This window comes from Melopsittacus undulatus, assembly GCF_012275295.1.
Source record: "Melopsittacus undulatus isolate bMelUnd1 chromosome 25 unlocalized genomic scaffold, bMelUnd1.mat.Z SUPER_25_unloc_1, whole genome shotgun sequence".
Lineage (NCBI taxonomy): Eukaryota > Metazoa > Chordata > Aves > Psittaciformes > Psittaculidae > Melopsittacus > Melopsittacus undulatus.
In genome coordinates this window covers 130,470-147,581 of record NW_022993936.1, presented here as the reverse complement: position 1 = coordinate 147,581, position 17,112 = coordinate 130,470, and the positions used below count along the sequence as shown (strand labels likewise).

The 17,112-nt window shown below is 56.5% G+C and overlaps 1 protein-coding gene across 1 annotated transcript; it reads right to left on the bottom strand.

Moving 5' to 3' along the window:
- Nucleotides 1–3,736: 3,736 nt before the first annotated feature.
- Nucleotides 3,737–15,747, bottom strand: LOC117438082 (proteasome subunit beta type-6). Its single transcript, XM_034073491.1, has 6 exons — nt 15,650–15,747; nt 12,098–12,165; nt 11,888–12,019; nt 9,560–9,689; nt 5,876–6,020; nt 3,737–3,873 (listed from the first exon to the last, which is right to left on the bottom strand). The coding sequence occupies exons 1-6, from the start codon at nt 15,695–15,697 to the stop codon at nt 3,737–3,739; spliced, it is 660 nt and encodes a 219-aa protein (XP_033929382.1). The 5' UTR covers nt 15,698–15,747.
- Nucleotides 15,748–17,112: the final 1,365 nt, after the last annotated feature.

The window sequence follows — 17,112 nt, the reverse complement described above, 5'->3', positions numbered from 1 at the left end:
CACTGCTGACCCATGGAATCTATGGGGCAGCCCCATAGAGACACTGCTGACCCATGGAATCTATGGGGCAGACCCATAGAGACACTGCTGACAACCCTCCTATGATGAACCCCTATGGAGCAGCCCCATAGCTCTGTACCAGTGCCTGGTGCTCAGCACCTGACCCATGGAATCTATGGGGCAGCCCCATAGAGACACTGCTGACCCATGGAATCTATGGGGCTGACCCATAGAGACACTGCTGACCCATGGAATCTATGGGGCAGCCCCATAGAGACACTGCTGACCCATGGAATCTATGGGGCAGCCCCATAGAGACACTGCTGACCCATGGAATCTATGGGGCAGCCCCATAGAGACACTGCTGACAACCCCCCCTATGAGCCAGCCCCATGGGGCTGCCCTATAGATCTGTGGGGCTGCCCCATAGCTCAGCGCCTGACCCATGGAATCTATGGGGCTGACCCATAGAGACAGTGATGGCGGCCCCCCCCCCCCCCATGGGGCAGCCCATAGCTCTGTGGGGCTGCCCCATAGAGACAGTGCTGACTGACCCCCCAATGAGCCAGCCCCTATGGTTCTATGGGGCTGCCCCATAGAGACACTGCTGACTGCCCCCCCCTATGACCCACCACCATGGGGCTGCCCCATAGCTCTGTACCAGCGCCTGGTGCTCAGCGCCTGACCCATGGAATCTATGGGGCAGCCCCATAGAGACAGTGCTGACTGCCCCCCCCAATGAGCCAGCCCCATATAGTTCTATGGGGCTGCCCCATAGAGACACTGCTGACAGCCCCCAATGATCCAGCCCCATAGCTCTGTGGGGCTGCCCCATAGCTCAGTGTGTGGGGGGCTCCGTGTCTCTATGTGTCTCTATGTGTCTCTATGTGTCTCTATGGGTCTCTATGGTCTCTATGGGTCTCTATGTGTCTCTATAGGTCTCTATGGGGTCTCTATATGTCTCTATGGTCTCTATGGGTCTCTATAGGTCTCTATGGGTCACTGGTCCCTATGGGGACCCATAAAGTGCATCATGGACGGATCCATTGTCATTGCTGTGGGGGGGGGGGTATGGGGGGGGGGTATGGAGTGGGCGTGGCTTAGCGCTGTCACGTGGTGAGGGAGGAGTGGAGTGGGCGTGGCTTAGCGCTGTCACGTGGTGAGGGAGGAGTGGAGGGGGCGTGGCTTTGCGGTGTCACGTGGTGCGGGAACACGTGTCATGTGATGAAGGACAAAGGTTCCTGTATTGGGTTCACAGCCCAAATTACCCCAAAATAGCCCCAAATTCACCCAAAATGCGACTTTTCTACCCAAAATTGCCCCTTTTTACCCCATAAATGTGTTCCTCCACCTTAAAAATGCACTTTTCTGTCTAAAACAGCTCTTTTTGCCCCAAAACCCCCCAATTCCAGCCCCAAAATCGCCCTTTTTTCACGTCAAAACAGCTTCATTCCAGCCCCAAAACAGCACAAAATGAGCCCAAAATAGCCCCAAATTCACCCAAAATACCCCAATATAGCCCCAAATTCACCCAAAATAGCCCCAAATACCCCAAACAACCCAAAAATAGCCATAAATAGCCCCGAATCACCCCAAAATAACCCAAAATAGCCCGAAATGACCCCAAAATAGCCCCAAATTCACCCAAAATAGCCCTAAATTCACCCAAAATAACCCCAAAACAGCCCCAAATCATCCCAAAATAGCCCCAAATACCCCAAAATAGCTGCAAAACCAACCCAAAATCGCCCTTTTTCACCCAAAATAGCCCCAAATTCACCCAAAATTACCCCAAATTCACCCAAAATAACCCCAAAATAGCCCCAATTTCACCCAAAATCGCCTTTTTCGCCCCAAAACAGCTTTATTGCTCCGGCCGGTTCCATCTCACCCCGGGGGGGGGTTCGGGGGCTGTTCTCCCCCCGCTCAGCTCATGGCCCCTCCCTCCCCCCCCTCCAGCTCCGCCCCCGATAGGACCCAAATACCCCAAAATAGCCCCAAATTCACCCAAAATGCGGCTTTTCTACCCAAAATTGCCCCTTTTTACCCCTTAAACGCGTTTCGACCCCCCTTAAAAATGCACTTTTCTGTCTAAAACAGCTCTTTTTGCCCCAAAACCCCCCAATTCCAGCCCCAAAATCGCCCTTTTTCACCCCAAAACAGCTTCATTCCCAAGCCCAAAATTCCATTCTATAGCCCTAAATCACCCAAAATGCGGCTTTTCCACCCAAAATTGTCCGGTTTTAACCTTTAAATGCTTCATTCCAGCCCCAAAATCGCCTTTTTCACCCCAAAACAGCTTCATTCCAGCCCCAAAACAGCACAAAATGAGCCCAAAATAGCCTCAAATCACACCAAAATAGACCCAATACCTCAAAATAGCCCAAATTCACCCAAAATACCCCAAAATAGCCCCAAATTCACCCAAAATGCGGCTTTTCCACCCAAAATCGCTTCATTCCAGCCCCAAAATCGCTTTTTCAGCCCCAAAACAGCACAAAATGAGCCCAAAATAGCCCCAAATTACCCCAAAATAGCCCGAAATTCACCCAAAAATAGGCCAAATACCCCAAAATACCCCAAATTAGCCCAAATTCACCCAAAATGCGTCTTTTTCACCCCAAAACAGCTTTATTCCCCCGGCCGGTTCCATCTCACCCCGGGGGGGGGTTGGGGGTTGGTGTCTCCCCCCGCTCAGCTCATGGCCCCTCCCTCCCCCCCCCGGCAGCTGCGGCCCCGATAGTGCCCAAATACCCCAAAATAGCCCCAAATTCACCCAAAATAGCCCAAAATTCACCCAAAATAGCCCAAATTTACCCAAAATTGCCGGTTTTTACCCCTTAAATACGTTCCCCCCCCTTAAAAATGCCGTTTTCTGTCTAAAACAGCTCTTTTCCACCCAAAACCTCCCAATCGCAGCTCCAAAATCGCCCTTTTTCACCCCAAAACAGCACAAAATGAGCCCAAAATAGCCCCAAATTCACCCAAAATAACCCGAAAATAGTCCCAAATTCACCCAAAATTGTCCGGTTTTACCCCATAAATGTGTTCCCCCACCTTAAAAATGCACTTTTCTGTCCAAAACAGCACTTTTCACCCCAATTCCAGTCCCAAAATCGCCCTTTTTCACCCCAAAACAGCTTCATTCCAGCCCCAAAACAGCTTTATTCCCCCGGCCGGTTCCATCTCACCCCGGGGGGGGGTTTGTGTCTCGTGTCTCCCCCCGCTCAGCTCATGGCCCCTCCCTCCCCCCCCGCCAGCTCCGCCCCCGATAGGACCCAAATACCCCAAAATAGCCCCAAATTCACCCAAAATGCGGCTTTTCCACCCAAACCCCCCCAATTCAAACCCCAAAATCGCCCCTTTTCACCCCAAAACAGCACAAAATGAGCCCAAAATAGCCCCAAATTACCCCAAAATAGCCTGAAATCATCCAAAAATAGCCCCAAATACCCCAAAATAGCCCAAAATTCACCCCAAATACCCCAAAATAGCGCCAAATTCACCGAAAATAACCCCAAAATAGCCAAAAATAGCTGCAAAACCAACCCAAAATCGCCCCTTTTCACCCAAAATACTCCAAAATACCCCCAAATTCACCCAAAATCGCCCTTTTTCACCCCAAAATAGCCCGAAATTCACCCAAAATACGTCTTTTTCACCCCAAAACAGCTTTATTGTTCCGGCCGGTTCCATCTCACCCCGGGGGGGGTTTGTGTCTCGTGTCTCCCCCCGCTCAGCTCATGGCCCCTCCCTCCCCCCCCTCCAGCTCCGCCCCCGTTAGAACCTTCCTCTCGACGCCCTCGGCTGTTACCGTTGCCAGTCTCACCACCCCCCCGCTGGAGCCGTCCCGGGACATGGCGAGAGCCAGAGCTGCGGGGGGAGGGGAGGGGGGAGGGAACAGCCGCGGGGAGACATAGAGCGGACACAGAGAGAGACAAAGTGAGCCCAAAATGAGGCCAAAATGAGCCCAAAATAGCCCAAAATTCACCCAAAATAGCCACAAATTCACCCAAAATAGCCCAAAATGAGCCCAAAATAGCCCCAAAATAGCCCAAATTAACCCAAAATACCCTAAAATAGCCCAAATTCACCCAAAATAGCCCGAAATGACCCCAAAATAGCCCCAAATTCACCCAAAATAGCCCAAATTCACCCAAAATAACCCCAAAATAGCCCCAAATTCACCCAAAATATCCCAAAATAGCCCCAAATTCACCCAAAATAACCCAAAATCACCCAAAATGAGCCCAAAATAGCCCAAAATAGCCCAAATTCACCCAAAATAGCCCAAAATAGCCCCAAATTCACCCAAAATAGCCCAAATTCACCCAAAATAACCCCAAAATAGCCCCAAATCACCCCAAAATAGCCCAAAATGAGCCCAAAATACCCCAAATGACCCCAAAATAGCCCAAATTCACCCAAAATAGCCCCAAATCCACCCAAAATAACCCCAAAATAGCCCCAAATGACCCCAGAAAAGCCCCAGATCACCCCCAAACAGCCCCAAATACCCCATAATAGCATTAAATAGCCCCAAACAGTCCCAAAATAGCCCCAAATCACCCCAAAATAGTGTTAAACAGCACAAAATAGCCCCAAAATGACCCAAATAGCCCCAAATACCCCAAAGAGCCCTAAATCACCCCAAAATGAGCCCAGAATAGCCCCAGATCACCCCAAAATAGCCTTAAATAGCCCTGAATCACCCCAAAAGAGCCCCACATGACCCCACATGACCCAATGACCCACATGACCCCCACATGACTCACATGCCCCCCAATGACCCCCATGCTCCCCCCATGACCCACATGACCCAAATGCCCCCACATGACCCCAGAACAGCCCCACATGACCCACATAACCCCACATGACCCCCCCATGACCCCAAGCCAGCCCCATATGACCCCAAATGGTGCCACATGACCCCCACATGACCAACATGACCCCAAAACAGCCCCACATGACCCCCCATGCCCCACATGACCCCCATAACCCAGATGACCACCATATGACCCCAAAAGACCCCACATGACCCATACGACTCCCCATGAGCCCCCCATGACCCCATGACCCCCACACGACCCCCCCATGACCCCCACGACCACCATGACCCCTATGACCCCCCCATGACCCCATGTGATCCCTGACCCCCCCATGACCCCCACGACCCCCATATGACCCCTATGAGCCCCCCACGACCCTCACATGACCTTCCCATGACCCCATATGACCCCCACATGTCCCCCATGACCCCAAACCACCCCAAATGACCCATGACCCCCCCACGACCCCAATGACCCCCCACGACCCCCAATGACCCCCCACGACCCTAGATGACCCCAGATGCCCCCTGACCCCTGCCGACAAGCTCAGTGCACTGCTCTCCATAACCCCCATATGACCCCCCCACGACCCCCAAATGACACCCCCATGACCCCACACGACCCCTCCATGCCCCCCACATGACCCCCCACAACCCCCAATGACCCCCCCACGACCCCAGACGACCCCCGATGCCCCCTGACCCCTGGCGATGAGCTCGGTGCACTGCTCTCCATGACCCCCCATGACCCCCCCACGACCCCTATGACCCACACACGACCCCCCCACGACCCCACATGACCCCATATGACCCCCCCACGACCCTCAATGACCCCCCATGACCCCCCACGACCCCCAATGACCCCCCCAAGACCCCACATGACCCCCCCCATGACCCCACATGACCCCCCCCGACCCCTGCCCCACCCCTTGTAACCAGCCCCCACATGACCCACATGACCCCCCAATGACTCCCCCCCACATGACCCCTCCATGAACCCCCCACGACCCCCCAATGACCCCGCCATGACCCCATATGCCCCCTGACCCCTGGCGACGAGCTGTGTGCACTCCTCCCTGCTGAGTCCAGGTCTGAAGGAGGCATCAACAAACCCATAAACATAGGAACTGCCTGAGCCTCCGATGGCCAAAGGCTGGGGGTGGAGGAGACCTCCCAGCGGCACCGCGTACACCTGGGGGGCAGGATATGGGTCTCTATGGGGCAGCTATGGGGCAGCTATGGGGCAGCTATGGGGCAGCTATGGGGTGATGTGGGGTGGCTATGGGGGATATGGGGCCCATAGACATAGGAACTGCCTGAGCCTCCTATGGCCAAGGGCTGGGGGTGGAGGAGACCCCCGAGGGGCACAGCATAGACCTGGGGGGGAGGGGAGGTGTGGGGCAGAGCAGCTATGGGGCAGCTATGGGGCAGGTGTGGGGTGATGTGGGGTGGCTATGGGGGATATGGGGCCCATAGACATAGGAGCTGCCTGAGCCTCCGATGGCCAAAGGCTGGGGGTGGAGGAGACCTCCCAGGGGAACAGTGTACACCTGTGGGGAGATGTGGGGCAGCTATGGGGCAGGTGTGGGGCAGCTATGGGTCTCTATGGGGCAGGTGTGGGTCTCTATGGGGTGGCTATGGGGCAGCTATGGGGCAGGTGTGGGGCAGGTGTGGGGGATATGGGGCCCATAGACATAGGAGCTGCCTGAGCCTCCGATGGCCAAGGGCTGGGGGTGCAGGAGACCTCCGAGGGGAACTGCATAGACCTGGGGGGCAGGATATGGGGTGATGTGGGGCAGGTGTGGGGCAGCTATGGGGCTGGTGTGGGTCTCTATGGGGCAGGTGTGGGTCTCTATGGGGACGCTATGGGGCAGCTATGGGGCAGGTGTGGGGCAGGTGTGGGGTGGCTATGGGGGATATGGGGCCCATAGACATAGGAGCTGCCTGAGCCTCCGATGGCCAAAGGCTGGGGGTGGAGGAGACCTCCAAGGGGCACCGCATACACCTATGGGGCAGGATATGGGGTGATGTGGGGCAGGTGTGGGGCAGCTATGGGTCTCTATGGGGCAGCTATGGGGCTGCTATGGGGCAGCTATGGGTCTCTATGGGGTGGATATGAGGCAGGTGTGGGTCTCTATGGGTCTCTATGGGGCAGGTGTGGGTCTCTATGGGGCAGCTATGGGTCTCTATGGGGCAGATGTGGGGTGGATATGGGGATGCTATGGAGTGGCTATAGGGCAGGTGTGGGGTGGGTATGGGGTGGGTATGGGTCTCTATGGGTCTCTATGGGTCTCTATGGGTCTCTATGGGGGATATGGGGCCCATAGACATAGGAACTGCCTGAGCCTCCTATGGCCAAGGGCTGGGGGTGGAGGAGACCTCCCAGCGGCACAGCATAGACCTATGGGGCAGGATATGGGTCTCTATGGGGCAGCTATGGGGCAGGTGTGGGGCAGGTGTGGGTCTCTATGGGGCAGATGTGGGGTGGATATGGGGACGCTATGGGGTGGCTATAGGGCAGGTGTGGGGTGGGTATGGGGTGGGTATGGGTCTCTATGGGTCTCTATGTGTCTCTATGGGTCTCTATGTGTCTCTATGTGTCTCTATGTGTCTCTATGGGTCTCTATGGGTCTCTATGGGTCTCTATGGGGGATATGGGGCCCATAGACATAGGAGCTGCCTGAGCCTCTGATGGCCAAGGGCTGGGGGTGCAGGAGACCTCCCAGCGGCACCGCGTACACCTGGGGGGCAGCCATGGGGCAGCTATGGGGCAGCTATGGGGCAGGTGTGGGGCAGGTGTGGGTCTCTATGGGGCAGCCATGGGGCAGCTGTGGGGCAGGTGTGGGGCAGCTATGGGGCAGCTGTGGGTCTCTATGGGGCAGGTGTGGGGTGAATATGGGGTGGGTATGGGTCTCTATGCGGTGGATGTGGAGTGGATATGGGGACACTATGGGGTGGATATGGGGCGGGTGTGGGGCACAGCCAGAACCCTTCGCTGCAGCAGCCCCCCCAGCAGCACCACGTACACCTGCGGCACACAGCAGCTATGGGGTGGATGTGGGGAGATGTGGGGCTGGGATACGGGGTTATAGGGTTGGGATGTAGAGTTATGGGGCTGGGATTTGGGGTTATGGGGCTAGAATAGGTTGATGTGGGGCTGCGATAGGGGGTTATGGGGCTGGGTTAAGTATAGGTAGATGTGGGGCTCAGATATGGGGTTGTGGGGCTAGGATGAACAGTTATGGGGCTGGGATAGGTCAATGTGGGGCTGGGATATGAGATTATGGGGCCAGGATAAGTTGATGTGGGGCTGGGATAGGGGGTTATGGGGCTGGGACATGGAGTTATGGGGCTGAGATATGGGGCTATAGGGCAAAGATAGAGAATTATAGGGTTGGCATATGGAGTTATGGGGCTGGGATATGAGGTTGTGGGTCTAGGATTGGGACTTATGGGGCTGGAATATAGGGTTATAGGCCTGAGATAGGTAGATGTGGGGCTGGGGAGTTATGGGGCTGGGATAGGTAGATAAAGGCTGGGAAGGAGAACTGTGGGGCTAGGATATAGGGCTATGGGGCTGGAATACATTGATGTGGGGCTAACATAGGAGTTGTGGGGCTGGGTTATGGGGTTGGGATGGAGAGATATGGGGCTAGGATAAGTTGTGTGGGGCTGGGGAGTTATGGGGCTGGGATATGGGGCTATGGGGCTGGGATACATTGATGTGGGGCTGGGTTATGGGGCTGGGATATGTGGTTATAGGGCTGGGATATGGGGTCATGGGGCTGGGATATGAGGTTATGGGGCTGGGACATAGGGCTATGGCGCTAGGATAGGTAGATGTAGGGCTGGGAAGGAGAATTGTGGGGCTAGGATATAGGGATATGGAACTGGGATATGGGTTATGGGGCTGGGATGGGGAGTTATAGGCCTGGGATATATAAATGTGGGGCTGGGAAGGGGAGTTGGGGGCTAGGATATGGGGCTGAGATAGGTTGATGTGGGTCTGGGATTGGGAGTTATGGGGCTGGGATAGTTTGATGTGGGGCTGGGGAGGGGAACTGTGGGGCTGGGATATGGGGCTGGGATATGTAGATGTGGGGCTGGGATATGGGGTTATGGGTCTGGGAGTGGGAGTTATGGGGCTGAGATAGGGAATTAAGGGGTTGGGATATGGAGCTATGGGGCTGAGATATGGGGTTATAGAGCTGAGATAGGAAATTATAGAGTTGAGATATGGGGTTATGGGATTAGGACATAGGGTTATGGAGCTGTAATATGTAGATGTGGGGCTGGGTTATGGAGCTGGGATATAGGATTATAGGGCTGAGATAGGGAGATGTGGGGCTGGGAAGCTGAGTTATGGGGCTGGGATACATTGATGTGGGGCTAAGATAGGTTAATGTGGGGCTCGAGAGAGGAATTGTGGGGCTGGGTTATGGGGCTGGGGAGTTGTGGGGCTGGGATATGGGGTTATGGGGCTGGGACATGGAGCTATGGGGCTGAGATGAGGTTATAGGATTGGGATATGAGGTTGTGGGGCTGGGATACATTGATGTGGGGCTAAGGTTGATGTGGGGCTGGGTTATGGGGCTGGGATATGTACATGTGGGGCCGGGATATGAGGTTATGGGGCTGGGATATGGGGCTGGGATGTTATAGTGGGATCTATGGGGATCTATGGGGATCTATGGGTCAGTGCCCCCATTCCCGCTCCGGCTCCAGCCTCACCTGCCCCCCTCTCCGTGGGTCCCATCCAGCCACGATGATCCCAGCGCTCAGCTCCTCGCGGTAGCGATAACAGCTCTGCTGGAACAGGCGCGCGGCCGTGCGGACCCTGGGGGGCTCCTGCAGCTCCACGCTATGGGGCAGAGCAGCCCTCAGACCCATAGCGGCCCCATAGCTGCCCCATAGCACCTGTCAGACCCATAGCGGCCCCATAGCAACCTCTGCCCCATAGCTGCCCCATAGCTGCCCCATAGCAACCTCTGCCCCATAGCTGCCCCATAGCTGCCCCATAGCACCCGTCAGACCCATAGCGGCCCCATAGCTGCCCCATAGCGGCCCCATAGCAACCTCTGCCCCATAGCGGCCGTGCGGACCCTGGGGGGCTCCTGCAGCTCCACGCTATGGGGCAGAGCAGCCGTCAGACCCATAGCTGCCCCATAGCTGCCCCATAGCACCCGTCAGACCCATAGCGGCCCCATAGCAACCTCTGCCCCATAGCTGCCCCATAGCAACCTCTGCCCCATAGCTGCCCCATAGCTGCCCCATAGCGGCCCCATAGCAACCTCTGCCCCATAGCGGCCGTGCGGACCCTGGGGGGCTCCTGCAGCTCCACGCTATGGGGCAGAGCTCCCGTCAGACCCATAACCAACCGTGCCCCATAGCGGCCCCATAGCAACCTCTGCCCCATAGCGGCCCCATAACACCCGTCAGACCCATAGCGGCCCCATAGCAACCTCTGCCCCATAGCGGCCCCATAGCGGCCCCATAGCAACCTCTGCCCCATAGCACCCGTCAGACCCATAGCGGCCCCATAGCGGCCCCATAGCACCCGTTAGACCCATAGCGGCCCCATAGCAACCTCTGCCCCATAGCGGCCGTGCGGACCCTGGGGGGCTCCTGCAGCTCCACGCTATGGGGCAGAGCAGCCCTCAGACCCATAGCGGCCCCATAGCTGCCCCATAGCGGCCCCATAGCGGCCCCATAGCAACCTCTGACCCATAGCGGCCCCATAGTAACCTCTGCCCCATAGCATCCGTCAGACCCATAGCTGCCCCATAGCAACCTCTGCCCCATAGCAACCTCTGCCCCATAGCACCCGTCAGACCCATAGCGACCCCATAGCAACCTCTGCCCCATAGCGGCCCCATAGCAACCTCTGCCCCATAGCGGCCCCATAGCAACCTGTGCCCCATAGCGGCCCCATAGCACCCGTCAGACCCATAGCGGCCCCATAGCAACCTCTGCCCCATAGCACCCGTCAGACCCATAGTGACCCCATAGCAACCTCTGCCCCATAGCAACCTCTGCCCCATAGCGGCCGTGCGGACCCTGGGGGGCTCCTGCAGCTCCACGCTATGGGGCAGAGCAGCCGTCAGACCCATAGCGGCCCCATAGCTGCCCCATAGCAACCTCTGCCCCATAGCGGCCCCATAGCAACCTCTGCCCCATAGCTGCCCCATAGCGGCCCCATAGCAACCTCTGCCCCATAGCTGCCCCATAGCGGCCCCATAGCAACCTCTGCCCCATAACAACCTTTACGTCATGGCAATCTCTGCAACATAGCGCCCCACACATGCCTATGGAAGGCCAACTGCCCTATAGTGCCCCATAGCAATCTCCACCCCATAAAAACTTTTACCCCATAGCAATCTCTGCCCCATAACAACCACTGCCCCATAGCACCCCATAGCGCCCCACATGTGCCTATGGAAGGCCAGCTGCCCCATAGCCCCCCATAACGCCCCATAGCACCCTTTGCCCCATAGCAACCTCCACCCCATAGCCCCCATAGCCCCATAGCCCCATAGCCCCATAGCCCCCATAGCCCCATAGCCCCCATAGCCCCATAGCTGCCCCATAGCCGCCCCATATCACCCCATAGCTGCCCCATATCACCCCATAGCTGCCTCATATCACCCCATATCTGCCCCATATCACCCCATAGCTGCCCCATAGCTGCCCCATAGCTGCCCCATATCACCCCATATCTGCCCCATATCACCCCATAGCTGCCCCATAGCTGCCCCATAGCTGCCCCATATCACCCCATAGCTGCCCCATATCTGCCCCACACCTGCCCCACACCTGCCCCATAGCTGCCCCATATCACCCCATAGCTGCCCCATATCACCCCACACCTGCCCCACAGCTGCCCCATAGCAGCCCCATACTCACCTATGGAACGCCAGCTGATAGGCCACAGCCTCGGCCACGGCCTGTGTGTCTGCCCCATAGCGCCCCATAGCCTCCATAGCTGCCCCATATCACCCCATAGCCCCCATAGCTGCCCCATATCACCCCATAGGTGCCCCATAGCAGCCCCACAGGTACCTATGGAACGCCAGCTGATAGGCCACAGCCTCGGCCACGGCCTGTGTGTCAGCTGCGGAGCCCGAGCGGCAGCAGAAGATCCGGTCGTGGATGGGGGTCAGCTTGTCCGTCACCCGATTGGCTACGTACGACCTGTGCGCGGTGACGTCATCAGTGACGTCATCACGTCGACGTCGGTGACGTCATCCAAGATGGCCGCCCCCAGCTCACCCCGTGGTCGTGCGCGAGTCGGCCCCGATGACGACGCCGCCGTCGAACTCGGCCGCCATGATGGTTGTCTGGGGGGGGGAGGGGGGAGAGGAGGGGCTGACCCATAAGTGACTCATAGAGACACATAAGTGACCCATAAGTGACCCATTCAGACCCATAACTGCCCCATAAGTGTGCTCCCAGCCCCATAAGTGCCCCATTTGACCCCATAACTTCCCCATTCAGCCCCATAACTGCCCCCAAAGAGGCTCTTTCAGCCCCACAGCTGCCCCATAGAGGCCCATAACTGCCTCCCAGCCCCATAACTTACCAATTCAGCCCTATAACTGCCCCATTCAGCCCCATAACCACCTCAATCAGCCCCATAACTGCCCCATAAGTGTGCTCCCAGCCCCATAAGTGCCCCATTCAGCCCCATAACTTCCCTATTCAGGCCCATAAGTGCCCAGTCCAGCCCCATAACTGCCCCATTCAGACCCATAACTGCCCCCTCTGGCCCCATAACTGCCCCATTCAGTCCCATAACTCCCCCATTCAGACCCATAACTGCCTCATTCAGACCCATAACTGTGCCCCCAGACCCATAACTGCCCCATAAGTGTGCTCCCAGACCCATAACTGCCCCATTCAGCCCCATAACTGCCCCATTCAGCCCCATAACTGCCCCATTCAGACCCATAAGTGCCCCATTCAGACCCATAACTTCCCCATTCAGACCCATAACTGCCCCATTCAGACCCATAACTGCCCCATTCAGACCCATAACTGCCCCATTCAGACCCATAACTGCCCCATTCGGACCCATAACTGCCCCATTCAGACCCATAACTGTCCCATTCAGACCCATAACTGCCCATTCAGACCCATAACTGCCCCATTCAGTCCCATAAGTGCCCCATTCAGACCCATAAGTGCCCCATTCAGACCCATAAGTGCCCCATTCAGACCCATAAGTGCCCCATTCAGACCCATAAGTGCCCCATTCAGACCCATAACTGCCCCATTCAGACCCATAACTGCCCCATTCAGACCCATAACTGCCCCATTCAGACCCATAACTGCCCCATTCGGACCCATAACTGCCCCATTCGGACCCATAACTGCCCATTCAGACCCATAACTGCCCCATTCAGTCCCATAACTGCCCCATTCAGCCCCATAAGTGCCCCATTCAGACCCATAACTGCCCCATTCAGACCCATAAGTGCCCCATTCAGACCCATAACTGCCCCATTCAGTCCCATAACTGCCCCATTCAGCCCCATAAGTGCCCCATTCAGACCCATAACTGCCCCATTCAGCCCCATAAGTGCCCCATTCAGACCCATAAGTGCCCCATTCAGACCCATAAGTGCCCCATTCAGACCCATAAGTGCCCCATTCAGACCCATAACTGCCCCATTCAGACCCATAACTGCCCCATTCAGACCCATAAATGCCCCATTCAGACCCATAAGTGACCCATTCAGACCCATAAGTGCCCCATTCAGACCCATAAGTGCCCCATTCAGACCCATAAGTGCCCCATTCAGACCCATAAGTGCCCCATTCAGACCCATAACTGCCCCATTCAGACCCATAACTGCCCCATTCAGACCCATAACTGCCCCATTCGGACCCATAACTGCCCCATTCAGACCCATAACTGCCCATTCAGACCCATAACTGCCCCATTCAGTCCCATAACTGCCCCATTCAGCCCCATAAGTGCCCCATTCAGACCCATAACTGCCCCATTCAGACCCATAAGTGCCCCATTCAGACCCATAAGTGCCCCATTCAGACCCATAACTGCCCCATTCAGACCCATAACTGCCCCATTCAGCCCCATAAGTGCCCCATTCAGACCCATAAGTGCCCCATTCAGACCCATAAGTGCCCCATTCAGACCCATAACTGCCCCATTCAGACCCATAACTGCCCCATTCAGACCCATAAATGCCCCATTCAGACCCATAAGTGACCCATTCAGACCCATAAGTGCCCCATTCAGACCCATAACTGCCCCATTCAGACCCATAAGTGCCCCATTCAGACCCATAAGTGCCCCATTCAGACCCATAACTGCCCCATTCAGACCCATAACTGCCCCATTCAGACCCATAACTGCCCCATTCAGACCCATAAATGCCCCATTCAGACCCATAAGTGACCCATTCAGACCCATAAGTGCCCCATTCAGTCCCATAACTGCCCCATTCAGTCCCATAACTGCCCCATTCAGACCCATAACTTCCCCATTCAGACCCATAACTGCCCCATTCAGTCCCATAACTGCCCCATTCAGTCCTATAACTGCCCCATTCAGACCCATAACTTCCCTATTCAGGCCCATAACTGAGCCCCCAGACCCATAACTACCACATAACTATGCCCCTAGCCCCTTAACTGCCCCATAAGTGTGCTTCCAGCCCCATAAGTGCCCCATTCAGACCCATAAGTGCCCCATTCAGACCCATAACTGCCCCATTCAGACCCATAACTACCCCCAAAGGAGCTCTTGCTGCCCCACAGAGCCCCATAACTGCCTCCCAGCCCCATAACTTCCCTATTCAGGCCCATAACTGTGCCCCCAGACCCCTAACTGCCCCATTCAGACCAATAACTGCCCCGTCCAACCCCATAACTGCCCCATTCAGACCCATAAGTGCCCCATAACCAGACTACTCTCCCCCAAAAGGGCCCCCAAAGGGTCTCTTTCAGCCCCATTCAGCCCCATAACTGTGCCCACAGCCCCATAACTGCCCCATAACTGCCCCATTCACGCCCATAACATCCCCCAGCCCTATAATAGCCCCATTCAGATCCATAATTACCCAATTCAGTCATGTAATTACCCCATCCAGCCCCATAACTGCCCCCAAAGGGGCTCTTTAAGCCCCAGAACTGCCCCATTGAGAGCCATAACTGCCCCCCAGCCCCATAATTGCCCCATTCAAATCCATAACTGCCCCATTCAGCCCCATAACTGCCCCATAGCTGCCCCATATCACCCCATAGCTGCCCCATAGCCCAACCCCAAAGTGCCCCCAAAGGGTCTCTTTCAGCCCCATAAGTGTGCCCACAGCCCCATAACTGCCCCATCCAACTCCATAACTGTGCTTGCAGCCCCATAACTACCCCAAAGGGTCTCTTTCAGCCCCACAGAGCCCCATAACTGCCCCCAGCCCCATAATTGCCCTATTCAGATCCATAATTACCCCATCCAACCCCATAACTACCTCCCAGCCCCATAACTTCCCCATTGACATCCATAATTACCCTATTCAGTCGCGTAATCACCCCATTAAGCCCCATAACGGCCCCGTTGAGCCCCATGGCCACCCCACAGCCCCCATATCCGCCCCATAGCCTCCATATCCACCCCATTGAGCCCCATGGCCACCCCATAGCCCCCGTATCTGCCCCATAGCTGCCCCATTGACCCCCATTGATCCCCATTGATCCCCATTGATCCCCATTGACCCCCATTGACCCCCATTGACCCCCATTGACCCCCATTGACCCCCACTGACCCCCATTGACCCCCCATCCCCTCCCCCCTCCGCTCACTCCAGTGCTCAGCGGATCCTCGACCCACGGCTGCACCACGGCCGCCATCTTCCTCCGCGCTTTACGGCACCGCGCTTTGCGACACGCGTGTGACTAGGGCGATTTACCGCAGTGACGCGAGGCGGCCGCGCCTCGCTTTACGGCAGCGGGGCCATAGGGATTCACGCTATGGGGGTGTCGCGCTTTACGACAGTGTGGTCATAGTGATTCACGCTATGGGGATGTCGCGCTTTACGGCAGCGGGGCACATAGTGATTCACACTATGGGGATGTCGTGCTTTACGACAGTGTGGCTCATAGCGGTTCACGCCAATGGGATGTCTCGCTTTACGGCAGCGTGGCTCATAGAGATACACGCTATGGGGATGTCGCGCTTTACGGCAGTGTGGCTATTGCTTAGAGGACACCTCGCTTTACGGCAGCGTGGCCAATGCTGGTTCACGTTAAGGGGCTGTCGCGCTTTACGACAGTGTGGCACATAGTGATTCACGACAAGTTTAAGTCGCGCTTTACGGCAGTGTGGCTCATGGTTATTCACGACAAGGAGGTGTCGCGCTTTACGGCAGCGTGGCTCAGCGATTCATGCTATGGGGATGTCGTGCTTTACGACAGTGTGGCTCTTGCTTAGAGGATGCCTCGCTTTACGGCAGCGTGGCTAATGCTGGTTCACGTTAAGGGGATGTGTCGCTTTACGGCAGCGTGGCTCATAGCGATTCACGCCAAGGGGATGACACGCTTTACGGCAGTGTCGCTAACGGTGTTTAACGCTAAGGGGATGTCGCGCTTTACGGCAGTGTGGCACATAGCGGTTCGCACCAAGGGGCTGTTGCGCTTTACGACAGTGTGGCTCATAGTCTTTCACGTCAAGGTGATGTCGCGCTTTACGGCAGCGTGGCTCATACTGTCACCCTAAGGGGATGTCTCACTTTACGGCAGTGTGGCAGTCAGGTCCTGACAGGGCGATAGTGCTCACCCCTCATTGGTTCCTCCCCGCCCCCCCCACCTCCTCTTCCCCCCATATCACGACAGTTCATTACGACAGTTCCCTTCCGATGTACGGCAATGGCGTCAATGGGGCTGAGGGAGGGGGGAAGGGTCAACGGTCACGTTACCCGTTCAGGACCTGAGGCTGAGGCGGAGACAAGATGGCGGCTGCGGTGAGAGAACGGAGCGGGGGGGGGGAGGGGAAACCGGAAGAGGAAGAGCAGGAAGAGGAACCGGAACCGGAAGCTGCGGAACCAGAAGCACCGGAACTGGAACCTTCGGAACAGGAACCGCAGTAACCGGAACCGGAAGCACCGGAACCGGAACCATAGATGAAGGCCTCGGAGGAGCGCCGCGGCCGCGCGGCCGCCGCTCTGTCCCCGCAGTAACCGGAACCACAGTGACCGGAACCGGAGGCTCCTGAACCGGAACCGGAAGTGCTGTAACCGGAACCATAGATGAAGCCGTCGGAGGACCGC

Excerpts from the sequence above, each read along its gene's own strand:
- LOC117438082 (XM_034073491.1), bottom strand. The coding sequence starts at position 15,697 with ATGGCGGCCGTGGTGCAGCCGTGGGTCGAGGATCCGCTGAGCACTGGA. Across the intron at positions 9,690-11,887 it reads TATCAGCTGGCGTTCCATAG|CGTGGAGCTGCAGGAGCCCC; the intron begins GTACCTGTGGGG and ends TCTGCCCCATAG. Across the intron at positions 3,874-5,875 it reads CACACAGCTCGTCGCCAGGG|CTCTGGCTCTCGCCATGTCC; the intron begins GTCAGGGGGCAT and ends CTCCCCCCGCAG.